This window comes from Triticum dicoccoides, chromosome 6A (assembly GCF_002162155.2).
Source record: "Triticum dicoccoides isolate Atlit2015 ecotype Zavitan chromosome 6A, WEW_v2.0, whole genome shotgun sequence".
NCBI classification, from domain to species: Eukaryota; Viridiplantae; Streptophyta; class Magnoliopsida; order Poales; family Poaceae; genus Triticum; species Triticum dicoccoides.
This window is the reverse complement of record NC_041390.1, coordinates 16,098,927-16,112,492: the sequence shown is the minus strand read 5'-3', so window position 1 is coordinate 16,112,492 and position 13,566 is coordinate 16,098,927. Positions and strand designations below refer to the sequence as shown.

The 13,566-nt window shown below is 44.7% G+C and overlaps 1 protein-coding gene and 1 pseudogene across 1 annotated transcript in view; one reads left to right on the top strand and one right to left on the bottom strand.

Annotated features, from left to right (window-relative positions):
* Window positions 1-8,847: 8,847 nt before the first annotated feature.
* Window positions 8,848-10,675, bottom strand: LOC119315494 (annotated as a pseudogene).
* A 362-nt stretch (window positions 10,676-11,037) lies between these two features.
* Window positions 11,038-13,566, top strand: part of LOC119318842 (UPF0481 protein At3g47200-like) — a 6,358-nt gene continuing 3,829 nt past the window's right edge. Inside the window, exon 1 of the mRNA XM_037593420.1 lies at window positions 11,038-11,661. Coding sequence (XP_037449317.1) covers window positions 11,062-11,661 — 600 coding nt within the window. The 5' untranslated portion in view covers window positions 11,038-11,061. The remainder of the gene's footprint in view (window positions 11,662-13,566) is intronic.

Below are 13,566 nucleotides of genomic sequence, written 5' to 3'. Positions count from 1 at the left end.
TAAGCGCTTTTCTTTGAACAAAAAAAGATTCTTGCTTGCCCAAGGGAGAAATTCTTGATAAGTAGACAATGCTGAATTGAATTGACTAATTTAAGTTCAGGTTGGGGCACAATGGGGTGGGTTGGGTGTAGGTCTTTACTTATACACCGATCTACAATTGTATGCACTAGTTTACAACTGTAGTAACTGGTTTTTGTTGGACTTTTTGCGCCTACTTAATTTCTGAGGTGTTTTGTTCAAGAGGTTGCCTAAGATGGCAATCATATTACAAGCGGACTAAAAACAACAATCCATTGCTGTAAAAGCAAAACCCCTGACAGTGTTGAATAGGTTTCCTCTGGTTTCGGTGGCGCGTGCACCACCGGATCTAGCGCGAAGGTCAGCTGAACTTGTTTGTTTTATGTATGTGAAAGGAGGGGTGGCTGGATGTGTCTATGTCGTCTCACTACTACTTTGGCACCATTGGTGACAATCCGTTTATTCCCTCAACTCACATATGAGGATGTCTCTGGCATTTCATTTCAACAAAAATCGGTGACGTACTGGTTAACTTTATAGATGCTAGTTTTTGTTTCGGCAATTGTCAAACTCTATCGGCAGCAACATTGGCTTGTACGGGATGGAGAACTGGATTATAACTTCTTTTTTTTTTGCTTTTTTGTAATGTTGATGTTCCAAAAAAATTATATGAACAATGTTGTCTGGCCAACGTCGAATTTTAAGTCCCTCCCACTGAACGCGCTATCTTCCTCAGATTTGTTAAACGGATCTTGGCGCAAGGACAGGAGACATGTCACATTTTTAACTCGTTCGCTGCCAATATAAAATTGTATTTTAAACAGATTTTTAACAGGAGACATGCTATTAATAATATTGCACTTTTATTATTAAAGGGTGCCATTTTTATTATTAAGAGGATGAAATTTTTCTATAATGTTCACAAGTCAAGTTAGTTTTTACCTCGCAAAAAAAAGTCAAGTTAGTTTTTGTACATGGCAGTTTTATTATTAATAACATGATTTTTTTAAGAGGGTGGCATTTTTGTTATTAAGAGGATGGCATTTGTGGCTTTTAGAAAAGAATCCCGTGTTTTGGAGCATGGAAAATTTATTGCACTTATCTAGATAAAACATTTTTTCCTATTTGAAATTGCCGCCGGACCAATTCCATTTGTTTTGCAAATTAGTGCATGGTAAAAAAAATTTGGGGTTATCCTGTTTTCCAAACGCGCTTCATGGTTCGCCGGATCACAGGATGTGCTAACGAGGAAAAAACATAGGATCGTTCGCTTGATTCACGCTCCCTCCCCAGCTGACGTTCCTAAGCTACTGGGTTATTTTTTTTACAAAAACACTGGGGCGGAGACAGGCCCCAGGTCCCCAGGGCCTGGGCCGGGGCGTGAGGCCCAACTCCTTTGGTGACTATAGTGTACCAGAGACGTGAGACCCAAATCCAGGGGTATTGCTTGAAGGCGGCCCGGGGCGCGTTGCCGGCCTCTCTCCGCCCCTGAGTGTGGCAACAATGCAATTTGCCCACATGCCTGGATCACCGTCCAGTTAAGTTTGCATGAATCTTGACATACCGAGGCAACTAGGTAAACACATGGCAACTATTGTTTGACCATATATGGCAAGTAGTTATTCACACACGACAACTATGGTTTGATTGCACGCGGCAACTATCATAAATTAGACATGACAACTATAGTTAACCAAAACAAAACAAAAATTGTCATGCTTTTACAACCATATTTTCCACCCCGAATAAATACATCTGCCATTCCGGATGGCAACTAAATCGTCACCCCGCGGGTACCTAATGTAGTTGCGCCAGGACTTGTGGGCATATTTGCTTCGTGCCATATGCGCGGGGTGGGGATGAATAGTACTTGTTGGGCGTGTTGCACGAAGTAGTTGCGCCCACACATGTGAGCAATTCTACTGTTCGCGCACACACAACCTGTGTGGGCTATCCCTTGCTCATGCCACACATGGTATGTGGGCGAATACCTATTACTAGAAGAACGCCCGTGCGTTGGAACGGGGCCACATTAACTTTAAGAGTTCAATATTAATCATGTTAATAATACATTTAATATTCTCATACATATCAAGTGACACTGGCGACTTTTTTTGTCAATTTAGCAACGAGCTCAGTTGCAACGGGCTCTTTATACATATCAGACAACTCGCTACTATTTAAACTACAACTATGGCTACCAATATTTTTTTGTCAATTTAGCTCAGCAATAGTGCCTGGCTTAATAGACTGCTTTGCATTCATCCCCTCAGAAGACAGAGAGAACCAACTCAACATGTCAGAAGATTAACAGAAATTTCATTTGTATGGCATGAACATATAGCAGGAGCACCAACACATAGATCAGCAGAGAGCAGAGCACAACATGCACACACTCGGGCCATCTATATCATACACACACAGCAACGCACACACACATCACGCTGGCATACACATACAGAATGTTATTTTATTGTGTTCCGAATCCCATACAAGTGTTGTACTACAGATGGAGTCCTACCGGACTACGGCATGCCAACCGTGCTAGACGTAGCATGACTACAACTCTGTTTCGTGTCCACCAAGAAAGAGAGTTGTTTGCCTCTTTATATAGTATCAGCTAGTCATAGAATAGATGAGAGAGAGATCTCCACCAGATTAGCACGTACAGGGTTTGTCCTCTTGTGTAATGTAATACTCCTCCCAATTATAGTGATACGCCTTCGTGCGTCCGTGGTTTTCTCCCGCAAGGGTTTCCACGTAAAAATCCGTGTCTCTTTGTCTCGTTTATTCTCGTTATTATCTAACAAGTGGTATACAGAGCCAAGTTGATCTGAGATCGCATACGAGATTTGAGATCGTGGGATTAGGGTTCGTTGTGCGCCGCCGCACACGTCAGGCGATCCGTGGGGGATCGATTTTCCCTGCAGCCGAGACCGACAGGTATTCTGCCGCTGATCAATTTCCTATCCGAGCAGTTCATCGAGACGGGCACAAGCTTCCGCCGCTGAGCCGCCGTACGCCGCGTCATATCAATCCGCAAGTTGCTACTGCTGCGTATATACGCTTAAAGCCCCGAGTACGCAGCGTCCACATCAGCTGGCCGTTCCACCGAGTTCCGCTGCTCCACGTACAGCATCGCCGAGTAGCTGATGCTGTTTCGTTCAAGTCCCGAGGCTGCTGCTGTTACTTCGCATCACGTCAAGCATAAGCCAGATCGGTTTTAATTACTAGTACTCGTGGCCGATCTAGCACTCAAGTGAAGGCTACACTGCTAGTTTCTTTAATTCGTCGACTGCTACGTCGACTGGCCGTACTATCAGGTGCTATTATTCCTTGCTCCGTTTGCTCCGCATATTAAATTCTCTCACGAATTTTTCTTCGGCTTGTACTACTTGTGTTCATCGATTTACTACCCTCTCGTTATTGGATCATGACACAAAGTTTACCCTATGACAAGTCGAGATGTGAGCGTTGTTGGCACAAGCCGATTATGAGGATGCACTCAGTTTTTCTTCAAGGTGGAGTTTTGGGGATTATGGCCCGTCAGGATAATCGATGCAATATTGCTGCAGTTATTTGAAGAACACAATTCAGTTATAAAAAAAGGGTATGGAGGAGGTAATTTTAAGCCTGTTGGTAGCCAGCATATACTCTATTCTCTCCATAGTTTTTGCTGTTATGCATGTGAAGGTTTTGTTTTGATATTTATGTTCGTGATGAGAATCAGTTGAGGTGCAAGAAGGAGATTGATTTGTTTCTGCTAGATACTACAACATTTAGCGCTGTTAAGTTTCAAGTGCAATTCCGTTGTCATTGCTCTTTCAAGAGGGGTCTATTGCAGAGTTGAAACCCCGTTGCATGTTAAGATGGTTCCTTCATCCGACAGTTGTTCTACAAGGACAGTTTATGACCGTGTCATGGATTTTCTCATTAACCACTACAAGTCGGCAGTTTTTTGGGTGCACGCGATGCCATCCGTACCATATGCTCTTGCATGAGTATTGTTTGCCGAGGTTTGTGCTTTCTGTTTTGAAGCACGTTGAGATTCCATGAAATGAGTTCTTCACAATGCGATGTGCACCATGATGTTGCACTATGTGCTATGCGCTCGTTCAGGCACCACAGGAGATATGATGACTTATGTCATTTGATGATTGAGCAATTTCAGTTTTTGAGGTCAGTGGCACAGACTCAGACTTTTATTGGGAGACCAAGTTTTCTTAGTCTGCATTGTTGATAGTTGTGCTGTTTTCTGGACGACCTACTGACTGATTTGCTCAATATGACTTCATGAGAAGTTTATTAGTCCAATGGACGTTTCCAGGCACAAGGTTTACTTGTGATGACTTTAATTGAGGAGTTGATGCTATCTATGATTATTGTAAGGGTTTCGTCTCAAGGTGGAGTGTTATTTTATTTTGTTCCGAATCCCATACAAGTGTTGTACTACAGATGGAGTCCTACCGGACTACGGCATGCCAACCGTGCTAGACGTAGCATGACTACAACTCTGTTTCTTGTCCACCAAGAAAGAGAGTTGTTTGCCCCTTTATATAGTACCAGCTAGTCATAGAATAGATGAGAGAGAGAGATCTCCACCAGATTAGCACGTAGAGGGTTTGTCCTCTCGTGTAATGTAATACTCCTCCCAATTATAGTGATACGCCTTCGTGCGTCCGTGGTTTTCTCCCGCAAGAGTTTCCACGTAAAAATCCGTGTCTCTTTGTCTCGTTTATTCTCGTGATTATCTAACAAGAAAAGCAGGCACACACGCATCATGCGCATTGGCCGGTGCGATGCACGCAGAGCAAGTACGTACGCACGGAGAGCAAGCTAGCAAGCACGCACGCGTCCAACCCCGCCGCTGCATGCGCTGGCAGAAGGTGAGGCAGCAAGGGAGACTGCACATTGAAGCTGTCCATGCAAGGCTGGAGGTGCTGGGTCGGTGACGGCGGTGTCGGGACGGCGCTTGATTCGTTCTCGGTGGCGTGGAGCTTGGGGCGGCAACGCGGCGATAGCTAGTGCTCGGGGATGGGGATTTGGGGCGGGGGCAGTCGACCCGATGGCTGGCGAAGATAACGGGCTCGGGCGACTGGAAATTCGGCGGGTGGCGGCGGCACAACACGAGGATGGGACAGGCGGAAAACCTAGCGGGCGTTCAACTACCAATACCCACGCCTTTTTTTAGGGGAATTGCTTGTGAAAATAACGTGCGACGACGACTTAGCGAGCGGATCCACTTAAAAAAGACATAGTGAGCAGATTCCCTTAAAACTGGTAGGAATGGATACGATTAATGACGTTGATAAATAGTGGTGAATGTTGGCCTAATTTACTATCATCATGCATGGAAACGAATCATCAAGAAAAAGAATACTTCCTATTACTACACTCGTAGGAAGCTTCCTAATCTCTGCTACCAAACAGTTTCTGCCCAAACAAGGAAGGAAAGTTATGGACGTGATTCGGAAGGAAACAAACGTTATGAAGATTAATTAATTTAGATTTGATCTTTAGAGATTGATTGTGATTGATTCTTTTACATAAAGACATTACTAAATAATTTGCGTCAGTATGGAAAGTTCTGATCCGTTCAGTTTTTTTCGTTGTGTGAGAGGGTGAAGTGAAAATAAACCGATGAAGTGGGGAAGGCGACAAAAAAATCTACGACGGTTAACCTACGAAAAAAAACCGGATAAAAGTGGTGGGACGAAAAAAACCCTGGAAGCGAGACTACCAACTGCTCCATTAGGAGTAGAGAACCTATTATACCACATGTGTGGTAGATATCGGCGTCTTTTTTTAATAATAACTGATAAAATGCTGTTGTTTGATTTGCGTATGGAATAGTTTCGGCTCCTTCGGAAGAAAACTAATATAGGAGTAGTTACAAAAGATTTGTCTATTCTCGACTCCCACGGGTCAACGTACATGGTTAATTTGTGTCCGTCTCCATTACGCAACGCAGATCAACCCACATACGTTACGTGCTCTTTCCGTGAGAAAGAATCAGAACCTTTCCGTGTTTAAAATCAGAAACCCACGAGGCCACGACCACGTCCATGACTTACATACCTTGCAGTAATCGAGTCCGGTACGTCACAGCGTGGTACAACCGTATAAGAGCTAGCAAACGTTGAGTTGTCGCATCAGATCAGCGTCGTCCGCTTCATACGCCGATGGCGACCGCGGCGCAGAAACGCCGACGACCAAGTCCATGCACGCCGGAGGCTGCAGCCTCGACGGTGCCGATAGAGTGGACGCTCCCAGCAGATCTTCTGCTCGAGATCGTCGCGCGCTCCGACATCCCCACCTTCGTTTGCTGCGCCGCAACATGCAAGCTCCTCCGCCGCGACATACTCAACCTGTCCTTCATCTGCCGTGTCACACAACAAGGTGGTATTCTGCCTTCCTGCATCCTCGCCTATCTCAATGTTAACAACGACGTGCCACCCCTCTCTTTGGTCCACCCGGACATGCCCACCGCCATGTCATTTATCTACGACTCTCCGGGACCTTTTGTGTCGCGCAATGCTAATGACTTCTTTAAAGAGTACTATCCGGTGACGTCTCGCGGTGGTCTCGTCCTCCTATGCCACCGCCGCCCTTCTAGGAGACGATCCGACATGTGTGTGTATGACCCCATCACTGGATAACGCACCTTCCTACACAAGCCCCTTGTCACCCCAGATTATGTTAGATGCATTGGTAGGTGTGTCTTGCTCACCGCTGCGGATGACATTGACTGCAACTTCTTGATATTCATCGGCACACTCAGCAGTAATGGATGTGCCATCAAAATACAGACATTCACATCATCCACCAGCACCTGGGGACCCGTCATGACCCATGAAGGCTTCTTCCTGCAAAAGTGGCCTGAGAGGCGCCGCAAAGTCATTGTTCTCCCCGGTGGCATTATCCACTGGTTGTCAGACGATGGCGACGATATCATAACCTATGACGTCCGCACAGGAGAACCAGACCAACTGGAGGTCCCCGTCCCTGCTTTTACCAACTTCAAAAGAGGACGACTCTATCTAGGATCCTACTCCTCCCCAGTCGGGTGCGGGTCCAAGCTATTAAGATTCTTCTATGTCGATGGTTTCACTATCTCCATGTGGCACCAACTCTATGACGGCAGTGGATGGGCCCTACAGACTGTGGTCGATGTGGGGGAGAAGGTGCGGTCGCTAGACCCCGACATCCCTGCCGACCGACACCTTCGAACTACGTTCATGCACCCCAGTGAGAGAAGCACTATCGTGTTCCTGCATATAAACCTACGTGAATGTGATGTGATGACCAATTTCCATCCTCGGCTTGTCGTTCTTGATCTGAAAACGAAGGAGATCCGTGTTATGCAGCGTTTGGCTCTCTTCTCAAAGCTCTTTGAAATCGACATGCCTTCTCGGTTACAAGCCATGAAAATCTTTTTGTAACTAACTAGTATGCATCCTAGCAAACTGCAAATTGAGGTCACTATATCGTGTGGAATGCAATTATTTGTACTGCGACCAAACTATATATATATATGCATGTATAAGGGTGTCAATTTCTCTTGTGGGTTGGAAACACTAATTCTTGAATCTGTGAGTCTGTACATTGATTTTCATTAGATGGTCAATCATCCTATTGCATGTTTCTGATGCATCATGTGGGACTATGTGTTTGTGATGGGTGACATGTATACATTTGTACAAATTTTATTGTGCAATTTACTTGAGTTCCTGTGCCTACTAGCACGGGTTTACAAATATGCCTGGGTTTGAGTGTTTTTTTATTTGAACAGTGCAATCACCCTTTTTCATTAATACGTAATGACCAGAATTCACAAACTGGAAACAAGAAAGGGGGGAGAGCTTCAACATACTAGCAAAAAATAAACAATGTATGTGCTTGCACTATTGGAATTTAACCCTACGCTGAGTGCCAGAAACACTCGGCAACGTCTTTGATGAGAATTGTTCTCGAAAGAATACCTGACGTACACCTCTCACCTCTCAGGCAAACAGAACTTTGCTGAGAGCCAAACCTCGGGCATTCGGTAAATACTTTGCCAAGAACCAAACAGCGCCTTTCTGTAAAATAAAGTGACTTCACGGCCGCTGGTTCTGTCAGGTCTTTGCCGAGAAGAGCCTCTCGTCAAACACTACATAACTATTTTCTTTTAATTTTTAATGTAACCATCTGAGCTACTAAATGAGAGTTCAATAGATTATATTTTCTGGCCCAGGGTGGCACCAGGCATAGCATATCTCTCTGCCTGGTGGTTGTGGACTTGTAGTCATCAATGGTATGTATGTAGCACAGTAGCTGTTTGCAAAGGACCAACTTGTTTCATTGGAAAGGACACACGGCTCAGAGGTTCCTGTGGCGACGTCACACCCACATCATTTGATTCCTCTCATTGGGATGTGCATGCTGCCGACGTCGACGCACCCATCAATGTCGTGCCTCAGTGCGACCGAGCCGACACTTGACACGACACATGCATTCCTCGCGTTTTCCACGTCGCAACGCACATGTATCATACTTATTTTTTTGTATCATAGTAGCTAGAGAGAAGTCCACTTTTGAAGGTACCTTTTGTCTTCTGCTAAGATAACAATGGTACATCTTCTTCAAACCTTGCTTTAAACACTTGGTATTTTACAAGCTAGCTCTTGTATTCGTGATCAACTCAACAAATGGTTATAGCTACAACTCTGACATTTATTCGAGTATATAGTTTTGTGAGCTTTGTCATTTTTCAGTTCATGAAAAGTAACCTATATATCCGAAACCAGATCATACACCATACGTTTACTCAATTCTTATTTACCAAGGTTATTTTGGCATCTCCTCGCCAAAAAACTTGTCCAGGAAGGATAATATCTCAGGGTTCACCCTTTCAGCCTGCTCTTGCTGGAGGTAGTGGTGACCTTCAATGATGGCAACCTCAAGGTCTGGAACACTGAACTTGAAAGCTCCGCTCTCGATTTAGTGTTTGATTCCAAAGGACTTGACACCAGTGTCCTTATCACCCCCGATAAACTTTGCAGGCACCGTGATCATTGCGCCTTGCCATAGCGCGGCAAGCATCCAGTTCCTATGTTTCCCATAAATTAGTGCTAGAAAGCAAGATTGAACAGAAATCATGTAGAGAAATTGTGAAACTTACGTGTCCATCATGCGGTAGTAGTTGAGTGACACGGTGAAACCATACTTTGGAAACTTCTCGGCGCACCGACCCAGTTCTTCCTCGGCCATCCAAAGGAAGAGGGGACGACGATGCCTCCAAAAAGTCTATTATCTCCACTCCATGAGGAGCAGTGAGGTCATCTAATTCGATGGAGTAGAGCTTCTTTAGGACGGTCACAACATCGTACCGATCGAATGCCCTTTCCGCTCTTCCGGGTTCCTACATGGTTGATTTTGAAACAAGTTGGTCCTTTGCAACAGCTATGGTGCTCAATACATACAGACCATTCACGACTACAATTCCACAACCACCAGGTAAAGAGATATGTTGTGCCTGAAAATGTAAATTGGGACCCCCCCCACACACACACACAAAGTAATTTGGAGCAAATGAAGGCCAACTTAGTGTATGTGTTAAATCATCGAATCTCTCTTGCATGACTAATACTTTTGGGAAATATTATTTTCCTAATTTTGGAGCAAAACTATTACTTATGCAAATAGAAGGTGCATTGTTCCTCCAGCTTTAAGAAAACTAATGGTATCATCATCTAAGACATAGAGTATCAATTAGAGTAGCAAATTTAAATTTCTTGTTAGCACAGAAGTTAAGAAATTCGTCAACCCCCCTTAAATCATCCTCTTCTTGTTCTCTCTCAGCACTAAACCATCAGCTGATTCAGTTGTATGTGATTAATTTCCATGTCACACAAGTCAATTCACTGCTTCCAAGCACATGGCGTTGGCAATAAGAAGAATGGATGGTGAAAATATATAGGGCAGAGTCACATGGTACTGAGTGATGTAGAAGCCATCGCCGCGTGCCGCGAACATCTCCGGGTCGAGGGGAGTGTGGGAAGAACGGCACCCCTAGCGCGACGAGGGCGCGCACCCGGTCCGGCCGGAACAAGCACATATGCCACATCGCCTGCGCGCCCAAGTCGTGCCCCACCACCACCACCTGCACCGGCGCCCGGTATCAGCGCGTCACTCGCGACAGCTGCCGTGGAAAAAAAAACAAGCTACATCGGTGCAGCGAAAGGCGCACCTTGGGGATGCGAAGGTGATCCAAGAGCGCTATGATATTGCCGCCGACGTGGAGGACGGTGTAGGCGGTGTGGCCGGCCGGGGAGCCAGAGTCATCGAAGCCTCGGAGGTCCGGGGCCAGGCCATCTAGTGGCACCACGAGAACCAGAGCTCCCGGAAGCCATGCAGGAGGATCATCGTGGGGCCGGTGGCGGGGCCCTGCTTTACCACATGGAGGGACACGCCATTCACGTCAGCGTTCCAGTGCCGCACACCGCCGTTCTCCTACTTGACTTAGTTGACTCGCTGGTGGGCTGGGAATACCATTGTCTACATAATTATCAACCACAGGTTGGTTCGCATGTCTTGGTCGATGTGAAATGGGCACAACGGCGCAACGCACCTGTCTGCAAGCACGTCTCCGGTGATTTGTACCACTTCCATCCATTCTGGCACATTGCAGAAACTATAGAAAAACAAATGGATGCGATGCGTTCCCTACTCCACTCCACCCTAAACCATATGTTATCATTCCCGACAGCAGCTACTTTGACGTACATATTCCTCGCTTCCTCACGGCTCTGGCCGGATGCTCCCCCTAGCATCTTGTATGGACCACATGCAATAAACAAAAGACCATCATGACCCCTTCCTGATATAGTAATATGGAGTATATTATGTGGCATGCAATGCAAGTAACCTTTATTGCATAGGCAACGTATATGCCAAACATCATCTTTATCTGTGTATATATAGCTTGCTAACCTCCCCTGCACGAACACACATCTACTAACCTATCCATAGCAATCACATATCATATACAGATCAATCAGAATGGCGGCGGCCGGCGGCAGCAGCAAGAGGACGTGGGTGGTGGACGTGGAGAAGAAGCTCAAGGAAGCCGGCAATTCGTCCGCGTCGCGGTGGGAGCGCCACTGCATCTACCAAGTGCCGCCCTGCATGACCAACATCAAGAGCAAGGCGTACCAGCCGCAGGTGGTGTCGCTGGGCCCATTCCACCACGGCGACCTCGACCTGCGGCCCATGGAGGAGCACAAGTGCCGGGCACTGCGGCAGCTGCTCCAGCGCGCGGAGCGGACCTTCGACGAGCTCGTCGACGGCGTGGAGGACGTCGCGGAGCAGCTCGAGGGCGCGTACATGGACCTCGACAGCGAGTGGCGCGCCGATGGCGGGGGCAGGGAGCGGTTCCTGGCCATGATGATCTTCGACGGCTGCTTCCTGCTGGAGGTGATGAGGTGCACGGCCGCAGACGGGAAGCAGGTCGGCGACTACGCGCATAACGACCCGATCTTCAGCCCCCACGGGATACTCTACATGGTGCCCTACATCCGGCGAGACGTGCTCATGCTCGAGAACCAGCTACCGCTGCTCCTGCTCCAGAAGCTCGTCGGGGTTGAGAGTGGAAAGCCTCCGGTAATTAACTAATCTGCCTTCTAATATTGCTGTAGAAAAACTGAAACAATAAAAATCCCACAGAAATAATACCCCCTTCGATGCATATTAATTGTCTCTGATTTAGTGCAAAATTGTACTCCCTTCTATCCATTGTCGCTCACATACAACTTCAGTACAAAGTGACAGACAATTAATATTAATCGGAGGAAGTAATAAACGAAAAGAAATGTATCTGCATGAAAATCATCCTGAAATTAATTTGAAGTATGACTTGCAATAACTAAATCCACACTAGTTAACATATACTCCCTCCGTCTCAAAATAAGTCTCAACTTTAGTTTAACTTTGTATTAAAATTAGTATAAAGTTGAGACACTTATTTTGAGATTGAGAGAGTGCAATACTAGTCTAATCTTGTTCTGAAGGTCTTGTATCCAGAATTTCATGAATATAAAAAAATCACAAATCAAACTTTTGGTTCATAGTATATCAATTATCTAAATTATTACATTGAAAGATTTTTTTTAGTAGAGAGAGAGAGACCGAAAGATACATGCAACGTACTTCTCTTTGCACGCCCTTTTACATTTCCTGACAGAAAATACTGCATGGTAGGTAGTGGTGCCAATGGAGAAGAATACTAGATACGACTAAGGCTAGTAATAGCGGGGAGTAATTTAGACTAGTGTCATGCATATAACACATTTTTATTATCTTCATAGTGGGTAATAACATACATGAGTATCATGCAAACTTTCATTCACGCAGACTCACTTCGCATTGGAGTGCGTTATGTTACAGTAACATACTGTGTTACCACCAGCATCTCTCTCTCTCTCTATTAATTACTTGCCACATAAATAATTTTTTCTTGAGGTGCATTCACTGGTAGAAAAAGAGCCTTTAGTCCCGGTTCGTAAGGGCCTTTAGTCCCGGTTTCGGAACCGGGACTAAAGTGTCGGTACTAATGCCCTGACCCTTTAGTCCCGGTTCAATCCAGAACCGGGACTAAAGGCCCTCCACGTGGCCGGTCCACCTTTAGTCCCGGTTGGTAACACCAACCGGTACTAAAGGAAATTTTCTATTTTTTTATTTTTTTCTTGAATTTTTTTTTGAATTTTTTATTTTCAAATTTCTGAATTATTTTAACCTCTAATCTCTAATCACCCCTCATCACTGCTCAATTTAATCTCTAATCACCCCTCATCATTCCAAATCATCTAACTTCCCGAACGGTCACCCATCCTCTCACTACTTCAGCTTGAGCACGCTTAACTTTCGGGTTCTATTCTCCCTCGTTTCCAAGTCTGCACTTGTTGTTTTCCTGACAATAGTAAGATGTCAATCCTATTAACCCTCAGGAATTTAGCTTGAGCATGAAGTCACATATTTCACTGTTTGAGTTTAAAACTATTGTTCTAAAAAACAATAATTTTTTAGTAACACTAATATTTCTTGAATAAGTAGTTTGACCATAGTTTGACTATAGTTTGACCAGATTTGAACAAAATTCAAAAAAGGTGAAATAATTATTTAATAACACTAATATTCTTGAATAATTATTTAGTAAAACTAATACTTCTTGAATAAGTAGTTTGACCATACTTTGACCAGATTTACTGAAAATTTAAAAAAACTGAAATTTGAGCATAACTTTTTTTCCTTTTGGAATTTGAGGATTCTACAAATTTGCAAACAGTCTGTAGGCGGTCTCCATCGGGTGTAACTTTTCGAGTAGATGATTTTTCATATAAATAACTTTTTAATCCGAGTTCGTATGCAAAAGTTATGCCCATTTTACAAATTCCAGAGAGATTTTGTAAATAAAGTCGAAATTCATATTTGTAAATTTTCCCAACAACTAGACCACATATCACATGGGAAACTTATTTTATTTTATTTTTATTGACATTTCCATCATTT